Raw genomic sequence first — 17,933 nt, 5'->3', positions numbered from 1 at the left:
TCTCTCCTCACAGAACGTATCTCACGCTTTCTCTTGCTTGTTTTTATATCCCCGGGCCGTCTCCGCGGGATGCCGTCCGCCCCAAGCTCACCCCGCCCCACTGGTGCACGGTTACCATGACGACCCATGAGCTCTCAAAAAAGGCGGGCATCGGAGCTCGTGAAAGAATGTTGCTGAGGAAAAATGAGGGCGGGCTTCAGAGCTCGTGAAAGAAATGTGTGTGAACGTGTCTGTCGTCAAGAAAAAAGCTTCCCATAAGAGAGGGGATCTATCCTTTACCCTTCTCAACGTATCACATTTAAAATCCCATTAGACATGGGGATGGGGCTAATCTGAACATGCATTTAAGGAAATAACTGTCTGAGGACCTGGATGTGTGGATGCAGTCATCAGACCGGATTCTGAAATCCGTAACAATATATTTGAACACTATGGAACACAAATAGTCTTGTTTCTTGTTTGCACTTCCAAAAGCATTCAGTCTAGTCGTACTTCGGGGGGGGGGGGGGGGAGGGGGGGAACATTACGCTTTTCGTGCAATAAAATTTGCTGTGTGCTCTGAGGGCAGAGTAAGGCCAAAAAAAAAAATGTTGCATTGGCGTAACCCACCCGACCCTAAAAATTCCGCCGACCCTACGTTTTTTTTTTGTTTTTTTGCTATCGATTTCAAGTATCTTGTTGATTGCAATCGCGATCGCAAAAACCCGGAAGTGTTTCGGACAGAACCCGCCGACAAAAAGGGTGGTACTCGAGCCGGGGGAGATTTTGGGAGGGATTTATTAAATTTTTGGATTTATTATCCAAAAATTTTGGGATTTATTAGGAAAAGAAAAGAAAAAAAAAAAAAAAGATCCCGACCGACCTACCCTATTTTTCAGTGACCCGTTACGCCAATGCAACATTTTTTTTTTTTGGCCTAATGTCAGGATTCAAACAAAAGTGGCGGCTCGTGCTCGGAAATATACTGTAGATCGTGCTCAGAAACGCAAACGAGTTGAAAAGACCCTTTCCATGTCCTTTTTCTCAAGACTGTATGCGGGAAGGTGTTCTATGAACTCTCTAGTTACTTATTTCATATTTCCACCCTGGCTTTTTAATATATATATATATATATATATATATACATATATATATATATATATATATATATATATATATATATGTGTATATATGAAAAAATACATTTTATACACGTTTCCTCTCATTTGAACAGTCTCGATAAGCTTGACAAAAGCATTTACAGAACTTCACAAATTAATCCGAGCTGATAAATTGCAAGTGATTTATCCGAATGTAGACAGAGCTTTGGGCATTTTTCTTTGTACTCTAGTTACAAATTGTAGTGTTCAGAACAAGAGGTCTTTTTATTGTCTCAAGCTTCTAAAATTTTTTTACTTAAGATCATAATTATATCAAGAAAGGTCGAATCGCTTGGCTTTGCTCACCATTTTCACATGATAATCTTATAGATGACTTTGCTAATATAAAATTTAGCTACAAAAATGTTTGAGACGATATCTCGATGAACCTGTAAAACCGGTAAAAGCACAACATCAGCAAACAAAACTCGATCTAATACAATTTGTAGAGAGTAATGTAGAGTATGCATATGGGTTGGGCTATTTTGAAAATTGGCCAAGGGCGGCAGAGAAGGTAAATCCGGCAGTGGTGATCAATCAGGATAAGGGGGTGACCCCGAGTGTCAGTTATCAGTTTCTTTTGAGACATTATAAACAGACATCAGATTAACTGTTGGAAGCACACAATTACTGGAACCTCATGGGAATGTCAAGGAAAAAGCCCTTCTGCAAGCTGATTAATGCAGGAAGTTTGAATCGAGCCTTGAAATCCTTACTATTTGGGAAAGATACCACAGGATATTTAATATCTTCACTGTGCAACCTTTTCCTTAGCCAGTCTGAACTTGTGACAACCTATAAGGCCATCATTCGCCAATTTGATGGAGTACTACTCTCCCCTTTGGGCTGGTGCCCCTGCCTCACAGCTTCTTCTTGATGCCATGGCAAGCAAGGCACTCAAAATCATTGGGATCTCCTATGATGAAGCTGAGTGTGTAGGCCTGTTACTTTCAAATTGCAGACAAGTTGGTGGCCTCTCTGTATTCCACCACCTCCTTTTTGGTTTTGCACTCTTTACCCTCTCTTGGCTCTGTCCCTCACATGTTTCTGTAGGGCACACATGGTCTGCCAGTAACCCTTTTCTTGTTAAACTGCCAAAATCCAGGCTCACTGCTCACCTCCACTCACTTGTTTCCCCTTTCTCTCACCTGTGGAACCAACTTCCCCAGTCTGATCAGTGTCATTCCTCCCTACAGGGCTCCAAGACAGGTGTTCACCACTATGTCAGGTCACCCACTCTCAATACTCATGATCTCTTCTACCCCGAATGACTCCATTCCCAAGCACTCCTTTTTTCCAGCTCTTCCACGAGTCTCGATCATGTATACAAATTATTTTTTATTAACAACACAGGCAAATAGCACCCATCGCTTCCCGAACAGGAATATTAAAGGGAGGGGGGAGGGATAAGAGAAGGGAGAGGAAGAGAGGGGTGGAGGAGCGAGGAAGGAGGGAGAGAGGAGGGGTGGGGGAAGGGAAGGCAATGAGAAGTGAGAGGAAGGGAAGGCAGACATGCGGTGGAATGTTAACTACAATTCATACCGTCTCATCAAAATGTTTCTGCATGGAATAACAGTGAAGATGGAAACAAAATAATGTCTGAAATCCATTTTCTCCTGGTCATACTAGAAATACTGCCCAGAGACAAACACCTGGACATGTCTGGAGATGGACACCGCTCGGACACGTCTGGAGACAAACACCGCCCGGACATCAACACCGCCTGAACACGTTTGGCGACAAACACCTACCCGGACGCGTCCAGAGCCAAACTGTCCAGAGGCAAACACTGATCGGACACGTCTGGAGACAAACTCCCATCCAGACATAAACACTGTCCGCACACGCTCGGAGACAAACACCGCCCGGAGATAAGTTGTCTGGAGACATACACTGCTCGGACACATCCGGCAACAAACTTCCGTCCAGACACATCCGGAGAAAACTCCGCCCCGACACGTCCGGAGACAAACTCCGTCTGTACATGTCCGGAGACTAACACCTGTTTGGACATAAACACCACCCAAGCTAAGCTGTCCAGAGACAAGCACCGCTCGGAGATGTCTGGAGACAAACTCCGTCTGTACATGTTCGGAGACAAACACTCGTCCAGACATAAACCCCACCCAGGCACATTCATAGATAAGCACCGCCCGAGCTAAGCTGTCCAGAGACAAACACGCATTTGGACATAAACACCACCCAGAGCTGAGCTGTCCAAAGACAAATGCCACCCGGACACATCTGGAGACAAACATCACCCAGACATGTTTGGAGACAAATGCCGCCTGGACACATCCGGAGACGAAATCTCTCCAGACGGGTGGAAAACAATTTGGCTCTGCAATTTAGAAAATACACTAATACAGCAAATGGCTCAGAAATCGGGTTTTATGAAATACATTTCACTTTTAAACTTGCAAAGAGAAACCACATAATCTTTGTAAATTATGTACCTCTACCTTGTCGCAACTGCCGACTGTACATCCAGATCGGGACACGAACTGTTCCGCTTTCGACTGTAGGGCGCTCGGCAAGTAGCTTAAGCACTCAAGCAAGCACTCCAATGAAACAGTTGACAAGGAACTCCTGGCCAGGCTGTGGTCGCATACCATATTGGATCCCTTTAACATTAAAGCCAGTCTTCACCGTACCTGCAGCAGGTAAAGAAATTAAATGAATTTGTTCAAATAATGACTTTATGCACAAAAGAGTTGCGGTTTAATGTAGCACAACCCTGGAGACATCGCAAAGTTTATTTGCCCGTGAAATAAACATTGCAGATAATCCGCCTTGTTGCCTGCTCATCTGTGCATACGTCACGTGGTACATCGATTTGAGGTGCTCGCAGACGTTATAACTTTATTTTAAAACATCCGTTTTCATCAGATTTGCTTTGCTTCCCTGGAGAGCACCTTGAGATACCTCCAAAAACATAGACACAAACCTGGCAAATGCTATGGATAGGCAGTCCCTCTGGGGGGACAGGGCACGAGGTCAAGCAGTGAATGCATTAAATCATATAGCTTAATGAAGCTGGTTAATTTTGGCACATTCCTAAATCATATGTTCACTCAATTTAATTCTCCAAACAGTAGAAAAAGATAAGTTTTAAAATTTCACATTTTCTTGTGTATATATGGAGAAGGAGGGAACATAACTTTGCTTCCTTAAAGTAAATAGGTATATTGACTTAGTTATAAGACTCGTTATTTCTTTAAATTAACAGATCTCACTACAGATTTCGATATTTAGTTAGACTGGACGATATCCCATCCTCAAAACCGAAATAATATTTTGATGACATACTTTAACTAGTCCATGAGAGTAGACCATGGAAAATTGCATCATATAATGCATGAAAACGCTCCAAGCTCCTTATTTGAAAACTATAGCACTTACAAAAGTGATGTATACAGTGATTCGTAGCAATGATGAATAGGCATTCAATAACATGAGTGAGCAAAGTGGAAAAAATCCTGATATCATTAAGAAATCGTTGTGGCCTGTTCCAAGTCAAAGCATGGATGAGAAGGCCAAAAAACATGGCAGCTTCAGTCCCTAGCAAGGTTACCCATGAGACACCTTAAGACACCAGAGAGTGAGGTGACCAAGGATATGTCTGATAAAGGATATAATTAAAAAAGGCGGTTAATTACCTTCAAAAGGGGTGTTTTAATTAACCCAAACACCCAATTTTCACGCTTGCACTTCCTTGAAGTTTTCTTGGTACGCATGAAAAGTTTCAGACTGCTAGGTTTTATAGTTTTAGAGTTGTGGAGGAGACACACTGACATACTGACACACACACACACACACACACACACACACACACACACACACACACACACACACACACACACACACACACACACACATACACACACACTACACACTGACATTTATTTGTATAGCTAATAGTGTTTGTCGATAAGAAAGGGCCGGCAGTATGGACTAGACTTAGAGGCATGCAAACTCACCTCTAAGCTGTCTAGCTTGGGTTTGAATCCCAACCCAGCTATAAACTGTCATCCCAGTGTTTCACAGGCACGGTGATTCATTCATGTGTGAGCCATCCCTCGGATGAATGTGAAATTGGACGTCCCTTCTACCGACGGTAGACGGTGGATGTTTAAGATCCCGTAGCATCCTTCATGGTGAGTACAGTGCCTTCAGAAGGTATTCACACTCCTCGACTTTTGTCACATTTTTGTTGTGCTACAGCCTGAATTTAAAATGGAATAAATTAAAATATATATTTTGCCGATCCATGCAAAATACCCCATCATGATAAAGTGAAAACATGTTTTTAGAAATTTTTAAATATTAATTAAAAATGAATAGCTGCAATGTCTTGCATCAATAAGTATTCAACCCCTTTGGTATGACACTCCAAATTGAGCTCAGGTGCATCCAATGTCTCTAAAATCATCCTTGAGATGTCTCTAAAACTTTATCAGAGTCCACCTGTGGCCAATTCAATTGATTGGACATGATTTAGAAAGAAACATAACTTTCTATGGTGTTTAGTTGACAGTGCACATCAGAGCAGAAACTCCACCATGAAGTCCAAGGAACTGTCCGTAGAACTCCGAGATAGAATTGTGAGGAGGAATATATCTGGGGAAGGATATGAAACAATTTTTAGAGTGGTGAAAATTCCCAAGAGCACTGTGAGCTCCATCATTAGAAAATAGAATAAATACGGAACGACCCAGACACTTCCTCGAGCTGGCCGTCAGACCAAACTGAGCAACCAGGCATGAATGACCTTGGTCAGGGAGGTGACCAAGAACCCAGTGACCACTCTGACGGAACTGCAGAGTTCTTTGGCTGAGATGAGAGACCCTGCTGGAAGGACAACAATCGCTGCAGCACTCACAAATCTAGGCTTTTTGGGAGATTGTCCAGATGGAAACCACTCCTGAGAAAAGGGCATGTGAGAGCAAGCATGGAGTTTGCGAAAAGCGACTTGAAAGTCTCTGAGAGCATGAGGCAAAAGATTCTGTGGTCTAATGAGACAACTCTTTGAGAAAATTTAACTCCTGAATGCAAAGTGCTACGTCTTGTAGAAACTGAACACAGCTAATTACCCATCTAACATTATCCTGACCATAAGCATGGTGGTGGGAGCATCATGCCATGGGGATGTTTTTCAGCGGCAGGGACTGGGAGACTTGCAAGGATAGAGGGAACAATGAATGGAGCCAAAAACAGGCAAATCCTTGAGGACAACCTGCTTCAGAATGCAAAAGACCTTAAACTGTGGCAAAGATTATATTCCAACAGGACAATGATCCAAGCACAAAGCCAAAGCAACACTGGAATGGCTTCAGAACAAGAACGTGAAAGTCCTTGAGTGGCTCAGCCAAAGCCCAGACTTGAATGCCATTGAGAATCTGTGGAAAGACTTGAAGATTGTTGTTCACCGACGGTCCCCATCCAACTTGACTGAGCTTGAACAGTTGTTGATGGAAGAATGGGAGAAAATCCCCAAATCCAGACGGCATCAGCCCACGTGTCCTAAAAACCTGCTGTTCTGCTCTTACTCACCCTCTCTCCTCTATTCACCCTCTCATTTGCTCAAGGTCATCCGCCATCTGCTTGGAAATCAGCAAACATTACTGCCCTGCATAAAAAGGTACAAAAACACATCCCTGCAACAAAGACCAATCAACCTTCTCCCAATCATCAGCAAGGTTATGGAATCCATCACCGCTTCAGACATTAAATCCTTCCTCTCCTCCAATGGCTTGATTTCCGATCATCAATTTGGATTCAGACCAGGTCACTCTACTCTGGACATGTTGATTCTGCTCTCCCAACAATGGATGGAAGTACTCAATGCCGGACATGAAATCAGAGCCATCTCCCGAGACATATCGCGTGTTTTTGATATTGTCTGACACCCTGCCCTGTTCACCAAACTCTCTTCCAATGGTATCCAAGGACATCTCCACTCATGGCTCACAGACTTCCTCTCCTGTTGCAGCCAACGTGTTGCCCTTAATGGAGTTCTCTCACCCCCCCCCCTTCCTGTCCTGGCTGGAGTTCCTCAAGGAAGTGTTCTGGGCCATGTTCTTTTTTTAGTTTTCATCAATGATTTCAACCAATTTGAATTCAGACCAGGTCACTCCACCTTGGACATGCTGCTTCGACTCACCCAACAATCGATGGAGGCCCTCAATGTCAGACATGAGTTCAGGCTTTTCACTCTGGACATATCTCGTGCTTTTGATACAGTCTGCCATCCTGCCTTGCTCTGCAAATTGTCTGCCTATGGCATTCAAGGCCAACTCCACATAGGGCCTACTGACTTCCTCTACTCTCATAGCCAACGTGTGGCACTCAGTGGAATCCTTTCCTTTCCGCTCCTTGTCAAGGCTGGAGTGCCCCAAGGCAGAGTTCTGGGCCCAGTACTATTCCTGATCTTCTGAAATGATCTCTCTGACTCTCTGGAAAATCCTCTTTATCTCTTTGCTGATGATTCCACCCTCTACCATACCATCTGTCATCCCTCAGATCGGCAAGCAGCAGCGTCTGCAGAACTGGATAAAACTACAAACTGGTCCAACACGTGGAACCTGGATTTCAATCCTGACAAATCTCACACTCTCACTATGTCCATCGAAAAAGACCATCTGGACCCCCCCCCCACCTACTTTGAAGTCCTTTCATTCAAGCTTCTGGGTCTCACTATCTGCCATGATCTTTCCTGAAAAAGCAACATTTTCAAGCTGGCCTCCAAAGCCAGTCACTGGGCATCCTCCATCGTGCAAAGTCGTTCCTTGGTACACCTGAGCTCCTGACCACACACAAAGCTTTCGTCTGCAGACTAATGGAGTACGTCCTCCCTTTTGGGCTGGTGCTCCTACCTCTCACCTTTCTCCGCTTCACGCTGTGGAAACCAAGGCATTTAGGATCATTGGTATCTCCCGCGGTGAGGCTGAGTTTTTGGGTGTCTGTCTGTCTGTCTGTCTGTCTGTCTCTCTCTCTCTCTCTCTCTCTCTCTCTCTCTCTCTCTCTCTCTCTCTCTCTCTCTCTCTCTCTCTCTCTCTCTCTCTATCTCTCTCTCTCTCTCTCTCTCTCTCTCTCTCTCTGTGTCTCTGTGTCTCTGTGTCTCTGTGTCTCTGTGTCTCTGTGTCTCTCTCTCTCTCTCTGTCTCTCTCTCACTGCAGACAGGTCAGTGGTCTTCAGGCTGTCTTATACCATCTCCTCTCCAGCCCACCCCTCCTCCCCATTCTGTCTGAGATAGAATGCCCCCCCCCCCATATTTCCACATGGCGCTTCTGGTAAAACTATCGAAATCAAGAATCACTGCTCACCTTCACTCTCTCATTCCTTTTTTGTCCCCACCTTTGGAACAAACTCCCACACTCTCTTGAATCCCATTCTGCCCTCCTGGTTTTCAAAACAGCTGTTCACCACCATCTCTTATCTTCCCCCATCCCGAACCATGATCTTTTCTACCCCTGTTGATCCACCCCAAACCCACCTCCTTCAAATTCCCTGCTTTCCTTCGTGAAAGTATCTGTCGTGTGAGGACCTGAAAGTCCCTGTAGTGTCCATCTTGTTCACCCTGTGTACTCTGCTCCATCCCTTTCCCTTCCACAGATCTCATCATGTCTCTGTTCCCCACTGTTTTTTTCCTTCCCTCTCCCGCCCCTCTTGTCTCCTGCTTCCCATGTTGTACGTTTTGTGTGTTAGCTGTCATATGAGCCTCGACATTGTACACAAAACAAAACAAAAATCCAGATGTGTAAAGCTGATAAAGACATACCCAAGAAGACTTGAAGCTGTAATCGTTTCCAAAGGCACTTCTTCACAGTATTGTTTCAGGGATTGAATATTTCATTTCATTTCAGCTTTTCATTTTTAATTAATTTGTAAAAATTTCTCAAAACAAGTTTTCACTTTATCATTATGGGGTATTTCGTGTAGATCGGTGAAATTTTTTTTATTTATTTAATCCAATTTGAAATCAGGCTGGTACACAACAAAATGTGACAGAAGTCGAGGGGTGTGAATACTTTCTGAAGACAGTGTCGGTAAGCTCTTGCCGGCACCCTGAAAAAATTCCAAATTTCTCCCCAAACATACAGAGGGCATTGCATCAGCAGCATAGCCACGTCCTCAGCCAATGATGCCACCCCACAGCCTTGTCCTGCATTCGAAAGAAGAAGAAGGGGATAAGATCAAATGGCTTCCCTCTGAAGGATATCATAGTTCACAACAGCACCTCCCTAATTTGGATGACACCAGATGACATTTTTAGCCGGATGTGAAGATGTAGGGAAAGGAAGGTAGAATCACACAGCTCAAAAGAAAGTAGGCGATCAAGACGAGCTACCCTGACACCATTCTGTTGGCACGAACAGCCTCCCTCATATATAATGCATCATTTCAAGCCGACGGTTCAGTGAACTGTCGAGCTATTTACAGGTAATTAATCAGCCATGGAAATAACTTTGATAAAGGAATACTGAACATCCCCACAACTGTCAGTATTTTAATCAGAGCTAATGTTGATCCCAAGACCCATGCACAAGTACAGTATTGGTGTCATGCCATCAACAACAAGGGCGAGATCTGCTTTGCAATCCATGTCCCCCTACCGATGTGATATTTTCGATACAAAAAGGGCATAAACTCCGTGAAAAATTGATGAAATGTCCTGAAATTAGAACTTGTTCTTCACCTTGTCATAAGAAAGGCATGTACCAAATTTCAGTTGAATATGTTGAAGGGTATGGGGGAAAAGTGTGAAAAACCACCGGTGTGACGGACGGATAGACGGACAGCAAACCTGTAGTCCCCTCCAGTGAAACCGGTAGGGGACTAATAAAGAAAGTGTGACACATTGCTCTGTTTATCGTTCATTGAAAACCCAATCATGGTTCTCATGCACAATGTCCGATGCAACCAAGTAACTGTCACTGCAATTTGGATAAAAGTACCAATTTTTTTTTTTTTTGAAATCTCATTAGTTATATTAAATGGACAGTCCGACATGATGGAGCAGAAGTAGTGTGTAAGCTACATTTGAGCTGTCTGATCTGGTTTCGATTCCGACCATAACTTTAAACCGTCAGATTGATGTTTTGCAGGCAGGGTGTTGCATCACAAAGTCCGCTGTTCCTCGGATGGACATGAAACTACATGTCCCGTCTGCTGGCATTAGTTAGTGGATGTTAACGAACCCACGGTGTCTTTTGCAAATGGTTGGTGAGATCTTTTTAACACCATGAAAAAATTACAAATTCCTGCTCAAATCGGCTCCAGTCAAATTCGTCAAAGATTTGGCCCAAAAACCTTTCCTGGCAGGCCCAAGAAGATATAGGGCACATGGATCATCGTGACTGCGTCATATCCACATCCAAGTGCTTCCATCTCTTGCAGTAATACTGATGCTTTGTATCTATTCACTTACATACCTTTGCCCAACCCTACCCATTACAAGTTGGGTAGGGTACTGGCACACAATAGGCCCAATATTTTTGAAAGCTACCATATGATAGTTAACCAATGCCAACAACCTGTGTGTGAGGGGCTGCATGATGGAATGGGTAAAGCCTTGTTGCATTGCCCTTGCTGTTGTGCGTTCCATTTGCGTGGTTGCTCAAGCACTGCCACTGCGACAGCGTGGGGGACCTGGTACAGTAGCGGAGGCAGTTCTGAGCCATGGATACGTTCATGATATATTGTGAGTGCCCGAATGCTTTCTCAAGAGGATGGACCTTCACCACCACCAACTTATTTACAGATGGGACTACTGTCCTGTCCCCATACTAAATTTGACTGCTCCTGTACTGCTGTTCCCATCAAAGTTGAAACTGTTTTGACTTGGCCAGCCACTTGAACTGGTCTTCTGTAAACTGACCAGCTCTGTCAATTAATCTTTTTGAACCGAACATTGAAAGAGGTATGATAACGACCGTGGGAAAGAAGGTGAAGAGACACTTTGGACATGAGCCCTTCTTCAGTGTATGAGGGAAGGGCTTAAGGCCTTTCCTGACACTTTTCTTCTCTCAACTTCAACACCGCCCCCTGCTGCTGTACCACCATAACACCTGTTTCTAGTAAATCCCGACAGTTTCCACAGGGGTGCTTTTGAGGTGCTTTTAACTGAGCATCTTGCCAGCCCTTTCTCTAAAGCTCACAGCTCTTTATTTATTCCTGAAATCTACCACATCCACCGATGGTGATATCTACCCATACCTGTCTAAACAGCTCCAGTTGGAAGATGAAGATATCACACTTGAGTGGATGAGAGGCAGGAAGGAAAGGGGCAAGATTGATTTCCGTCATTGTAGAAGAGAGCAGGGGTGGGTTTCGGAAAAAGCACGAGGTGACAATGGGGAGCACTCTTGAAGGAATAGATGGAGGAGAATGCGACAGACACAAAGAGTCAGTTCCGCAGATGAGGGAATAGAAGCATGAATGGGTGGAGGTGAGAGTTCAGGAGTAACTAGGTGTGGGATTCTCAGTGTCTTTTGCAAAGAATAGGTGAGTTATCATTGGCACTCTTGCCATATTCTTAATTCTTGACACTTTCAGTCTAATGTCAGGCCTAACCAACTTGTTCATGCAAGACCTGGGCGAAAACACTCCCTGCCTGATGCCGTAAGAAGTGGGGGAATAATAGACAGTGTTAGAGAAGAAGTAAAATGAGAAGAAGAAGAGGAGGAAAAAGAACAAGGTGTGTGATTATGGAAGAACACGTCCAATCTTGGTGGGCTGGGGTAGGATGGAAGAATGAGAGGGCGTGAGGAGCATGGCTAAAAATAAGCGGATAAAAAAATGGAATCCCCCAACCTGCCTGGTGCTGGCTTAATGGTTAGGGTGGTGGGCTTGGGATCTTAGGATCCTGAGTTCAAATCCCACTCAGCTGTTGAATTAATAACAGGTAGGGTTAACTCGGCCTGTCATTCTTCTGTGGTTGGCAAAATGAGTGCCAGCATGCTGGTGTACTGTGTCGGAGTGACGACCCGTCCAAGATTGTGCCCAATAGCCAAGGAGACTGCTTAAGCAGCACCAACGCTCTGCACAGAGTATGGTCCCAATCTCTCCTCCCCCAACCTGCCTTCAGTGTGCAAAAAACAGATCTCAGGACTCGGCCTCCTCCCAAGATATGCCAATAACACTGACTTGTATCTGCATTAAAAGGGAGATTTCGAGAAAGAATGCCATCAAACAGGGGCACTCTGATAACTATCAGCAGACAATTTGTAAAGAATGGCTGGGTGAAAGACAATTGAAAATTATAAGCTTGAAAGATGGCCCTAAACTCTTGTGTGAGATTTAGTACATACAGTACATCCATTGTTGGGTTAAATGAAGCAACATACATGATGGTACAGCTGGGGTCGGTGGAGTGGGGGTGAGGGAGGGAGCCACACCGATGATCAGAGATTAGACAACTGAAGAAGTGATAATGCATAAGGTCTGAAGCAATGATAGATTCCATCACTTTGCTTATGGTAGGATGAAGGCTGACTATTCTGTAGTCGAGTATATCAGACATGGATCCTTTCTTGTAAAAATAGGGGTGAGAATTTGCAATGTTCCATGATGAGGGCAGGAGACAATCTGAAAAAGACAAAGAAGAGTGAAGAAAGAGGGGAGGATACAGATGAACCACAGTTCTTGAGGATTGCAGTTGCAATATAGTTGGTACCATTTGCAGAGAGGTGTCAAGATTGACTGGAGACTTCTCAATCTTAGTGGGAGAGAAGTTCATGTGTTACAGTCTGTTATGAGGGGAAGGAGACCTTGGCCTTTTCAGTCTCGACAATGCTAAGTTTTAGAGATTTTTTTCCCCCTGAGCAGGTTGAGACAGAACCTATGGGATGCATGACAGCAGAAAAGGATGAATTGTGGGTGAAGAGTTGTATCAGGGTCCTGGCCAGTGAAGTAAAGCCTCGGTAATGGAAATGCTGAAGACCATGAGGTGGTGGAGGGGAGCAGATACGTAATTCTGGGAGGGAAAAAGCTAAAGATAAGAGATTCACAAAGACAGTTCCACATTCTGTGGAGAGGACATGGGTGAATGAATTGAGGTGACCATTAAACGTGGGTAGCGTGACCAAGTAAGGCTTTCTGGGAGACCTGGTCCAACCTGGAGGAGTTGAGCTTGGGTATTGAGGTGAGAGGACTTGCATAGCATCTTCTTAAGTTATAAATCCATTTCAATATCAATATGTAGATATATTTTAAAGTTTTAATTTTTTCTGGAGTTAATAAACATTCTTTCCCCCCCCCCCCCCCAATTTTTTTTTTAATCATCGGGAAAAGTTTTCTTGAGAATGTGCCAATTTTTCTTGCAATGAAACTGGCTAAAATGCCAGAATTGATATAATCGAAGGTGTTTGTGCCTGGCGTGACGGGCGTGGCTCGTATACTGATAGAAAATGACCCCGCACGCGCGGCTCCTGTGTGTGCTCTTTGTACCGATCAAATGCTCGCGAAAGATTTCTCGTATTTTTCGCTGCAATGCGGACGGTATAAACGTTATATATAAAGGCGGAGCGCAGTGTTGACGAAGAGGAGTGGAGTGGGTGCATGGGCAATTGTGCGAGATTTATCCATGGAATACTCATCCTGGGACCCGCTTCGCCTCGGGAGAGCCTTGGGGGATTATTGCAACCACCAAGGTCATGAGTATCTCTCTTGAATCTCGAGAGGCCACGATGCTCGCTTGCTCGCGTGGGACTTAACGCGGTGCTGATCAACTTGCTGCAGCGACCACCATGCGCTGGCAGACGGTGCTATCAATCTTCGTTGGTGTACTGGTGTACCTGGTCGTAGGTGCACTGGTGTTCCAGCAGCTCGAGCAGCCATATGAGAAGCAGCAGCGTGTGGATCTTGCCTCGGAAAAGCTCGGGTTTCTGCTGGAGCATAGCTGTGTTGAAGAGCATAAACTCATCGCTCTCATCGAGGTGGGAGCACTACTATACTTTGCCTACATGTGCGATAAATTCATCCACTTTTAATGCAACTCAATATACGTACATCCCCCCTCTTTGTAGAAAATCTCCTTGGCCATCGGCGCCGGAGTAAACCCAAATGACAACACGACGAACCGGAGCAGCGTCTGGGACATCGGAAGCTCATTCTTTTTTGCGGGGACTATTCTCACCACCATAGGTATCTCCGTTTGAGGGACACTCATCATGTGCATGTCCATGGCAATCCCCCTTCATGTTGTATTATCCGAGCACATCGGCCATTCCAATACGTAGAAGTGCATTTTCTTATCTTTGTTAACCCACCTCAAGAGCCATGCAGGGCCAATCAATGGGAAGTGGATGAAATTTATGGGTGGTGAATTGAGCTCTATCTTTGCAGTATATCTATTGTACACAGGAAGAGTAATCTAATATGTTTATTTTGATGTACTTTAGGCAAACAACCGATTGCATTTCATTACTCATGAAGCCTACCCTCTTTCTGAGTACTTGTACCTGCCATAATGTGCTTGCTGGAATGATTGAGCCATTCAAGTGTCCTGTGTCGGAGTAGTAACCTGTCCAGGATTGTGTGCAATAGCTCAGGAGACTGCTTCAGCAGCACTGATGCTCTGTACAGAGTATGGTCCTGATGGATGGATGATGATGATGATGATGATGATGATGATGGTGAAGGCATGAAACAAGTAAAAGGAGATTTAATCAGAAACTTCTGAGATTCTCAGATAAAACTTCCAAGATTATTTTTAAAATATGTTTAAGACCATGCTTGATGTTCTCTCAGTTTTGACAGCATATGACACAATATTGCACTGGCATCATCGCACACAAAATATCTAACATTTGAACGGCCATTTCTAATCAGCAGAGGAGCAATTTGTCTTGCGAAGGTGGTCTAAGCACTGCTTTAGCTGGGTATTGTTTAGATGAAATTTACAGGCTTTCATTTCAACAACATACTTTAGTTTCACATTTTTTTTAACATTCATTTTATTGCACTTTCCTGCCAGGTTATGGAAACGTTTCCCCGAGTACCGAAGGTGGCCGCATCTTTTGCATTGTGTTCGCATTAATTGGGATCCCACTATTTGGATTTCTACTTGCGGGTGTAGGCGACCAGCTGGGGTCCATCTTCGGCAGGGGCATTGGCCGAGTGGAGTCCCTGTTTCTGGTAAGACCGCATGCACTCCCCTATACATACAGATAACATCCCCTGAGTTATGGTCTATACCCCCAGCCCTCTCTTTCATGTCACATTCAAAGAAAAGTTGTAATAACAAACAAATCCATTTATTCAATGCAGTGTAATGCAAAGAAATACACCAAGATGACTCTTGACTCGAGTAGGTTCCTAATGTATTCAAATTTCACGTATGGGATGTATTTACTCAATTTCCTTAAAATTTTAATTACATTGATGAAGGAATCTTCTTTGATGTTGTGTTCTTCGTATTTTCCTTGTGATGCTACGAACCCAAGTTCAAATCCCACATACTGTTGTTCATGTTGTTTTTTTTTATCCATGTCTAGTAATCCATCTATCTCTCCCACCTTATACCAACCAAACAAAAATAATGTGGATTTTATTATTTACTAGCGGGGTGTGATTACACATTATGTAAGCATACGTACCGTGCGTGCTTCCCCATTGTCTCGGGTTGCTCGCCTGCATTTAATTTTCATTTATTTATTTTCATTTATTTATATTTTCATTTATTTATATTGTTATGGATTCGGCAGTGGTGGGATTCACACCCTACTCTTGACAGCCAAATGTTGAAGATTCGGCGTCGCTTAATAGCACTGCCATCTCCGGGGCTATAATGCCGGCTGGCTCGGCACAGGTCTCGGGTGACGCGCCTTAGATCACGATACCAAAATACACCTGTACCTTGCCAGCTGGGGAAATAGACCCCGGCTACAGACTGGATTTGTCAGAGACCGAGCGGAGTTTGCCAGTCCGTAGCCCGTTTGAGTTTTATATCCAAATCGAGCGGATTGTTCCTCGGCACGTCACGAATAAATTCAAGTGGCAACTTTCATACAAATCAGCCAGATTTATTGGGCACACATTGGGGAACACAAGACAATACAAGCAAAACATTCACGACAATGTTTTAATCAATCTATAACCCGCCCTTAACTAGGGAGCAACGGATTACGGGTTTCGAAGGGAACCCTAGCGAGATAAACCTTAGACAACATGTAGACAACATGCAGACAAGACACACAGTACTTGGTGATGCCCCATGGATGAGAGAAAAAGTGCCAAAGGCAGGAATGCGGCTCGCGACAAGCCGATGCCAAAGGATTCGAGCGCCCAAGCTCAAACACGCCGCGTGGAAAAATGGCGTCGTCCTTTTGTCGCACCGCCCACGCACGCAGCCTCAGCGCGTTCAGCCCCCGTAAGGTCGACGGCACAAGAGCAGAAGGTCCACGGTGTGCTCCAGCTGGCTTTTCACAAGGTCCAGCATACGAATCCAGGCATGGCCTGCTCACCAGATCAGGCCAAATCGGGGTTTTGGGCTCCGCAGGTGGATCGACAAACGTGTCGAGTCGTGCCGGGAGCAAAGACAGTCAGAGGCTCCGTCACTGGACTCCGGATCAACTGTCGAGGACCTCCTCATAAAAGTCGATCACCGACTCCCCTCATGCAGTTCCTCCTGCCTCTTTCACGAAGCAGATCGCAGACTCAACTCGAGCAGCCTCTCTTGCCTCTTTCATGAAGCAGATCGCAGACAGACACAGCCATCCCTTATACAGCCGATCGGGAGTCCCACTCATCGTTTCTCTCCAGCAGAAGGCAGACTGACCTCATCCAGTTCCTCCTGCCTTTCGGGGTGACCTTTTTAAGAGAGCCGATCGCAAAAACCCTCATGCAGTTCTTCCTACTGCCGATCACCCGACCCGATGCTCAGGCATCTCCACCCCTGCCTTTCCGGTGCTCGTTTCCGAAGCCGACTGCCACTCTCAGAGCGCTGGGCGGGGACTGTCGTCCGGAGAGGGGAAGGAAGAAGAAGAACCTCTCAGTACACCACCACTGCACGAACAATGAACAGCCTGCTATACCTCCCGACACACATGTAACATCCAATGACCTAACAACCTGGCTAAACATGCATTTAATGGAGGATCTGGGCTAATCCTATATTTAATAACACACTTAGGGCCATTTCCGCAACAATATTTTCATTCTTGGATGCTGTGCGATGATTCTGTGATTTTTTCCGGTGTTCTGGCTTCGGCGTCCATTGGCACACAACATTTCAGCTTTATACGCCACCCGGAAGGTACCGATCTTTAACATCAGTCAGTCAGTGGTTAGAAAGAGCTTTATACATGAGATGTAACTACAACCACCAAGAAGAAGGGACAGATAGTGAAGCAAAGCACAGTCTCTGTCGAACCGACTGTGAGGTCGAGGAATGCATGAGTGGGAGGTTAAATTCTGCATCCTGAGGAAGATTGCTTTCCTAGATCATTTGGAAAAGTGAGCCACAGGGGATGTGGAGAATTGTTTGCCCTCCACCCCCCTCCCCCCCCCCGAGTGGGCAAAGATCCCATTAATTTGAGGCCATATTGCAGCAATACGACTTATTTATGGAGGCAGGGAAGGGGTTTAAGACATTTGTTAAACACAGGACGTTCTGCAGTGTAGCAAAAAGAAAAACGAAAAGCATACTCGAGGGTGTTCCATTACTTTTAATGGTATGGTATGCATGATGTGCAGGTAAAGGGGAAGGAAGATAAACTGAGATGTCAAAAAGTGGGGGGAGGAGGATTGGTGAGAGAAGTGAAGGTAGTCCAGTGTGGAAGAAAAGGGGAG

The 17,933-nt window shown here is 44.8% G+C and overlaps 1 protein-coding gene across 2 annotated transcripts in view; it reads left to right on the top strand.

Annotated features, from left to right (window-relative positions):
• Window positions 1–8,447: 8,447 nt before the first annotated feature.
• LOC147032179 (potassium channel subfamily K member 2-like) overlaps window positions 8,448–17,933 on the top strand; it is a 70,730-nt gene continuing 61,244 nt past the window's right edge. Inside the window, exons 1-3 of one of the 2 annotated variants that reach the window (XR_015055067.1) lie at window positions 8,448–14,077; window positions 14,168–14,285; window positions 15,118–15,278. Coding sequence is in view for 1 of the 2 variants with exons in the window: in XM_085869546.1 (XP_085725672.1) it covers window positions 13,889–14,077; window positions 14,168–14,285; window positions 15,118–15,278 (468 nt within the window). In the remaining variant the exon portion in view is untranslated. The remainder of the gene's footprint in view (window positions 14,078–14,167; window positions 14,286–15,117; window positions 15,279–17,933) is intronic. The other variant, XM_085869546.1, reaches the window with a different exon arrangement.

This window comes from Eptatretus burgeri, chromosome 2, assembly GCF_056783735.1.
Source record: "Eptatretus burgeri isolate ZD-2024b chromosome 2, Ebu_testis_v1, whole genome shotgun sequence".
In the NCBI taxonomy this organism is placed as follows: domain Eukaryota; kingdom Metazoa; phylum Chordata; class Myxini; order Myxiniformes; family Myxinidae; genus Eptatretus; species Eptatretus burgeri.
This window is presented reverse-complemented; position numbering and strand designations above follow the sequence as displayed.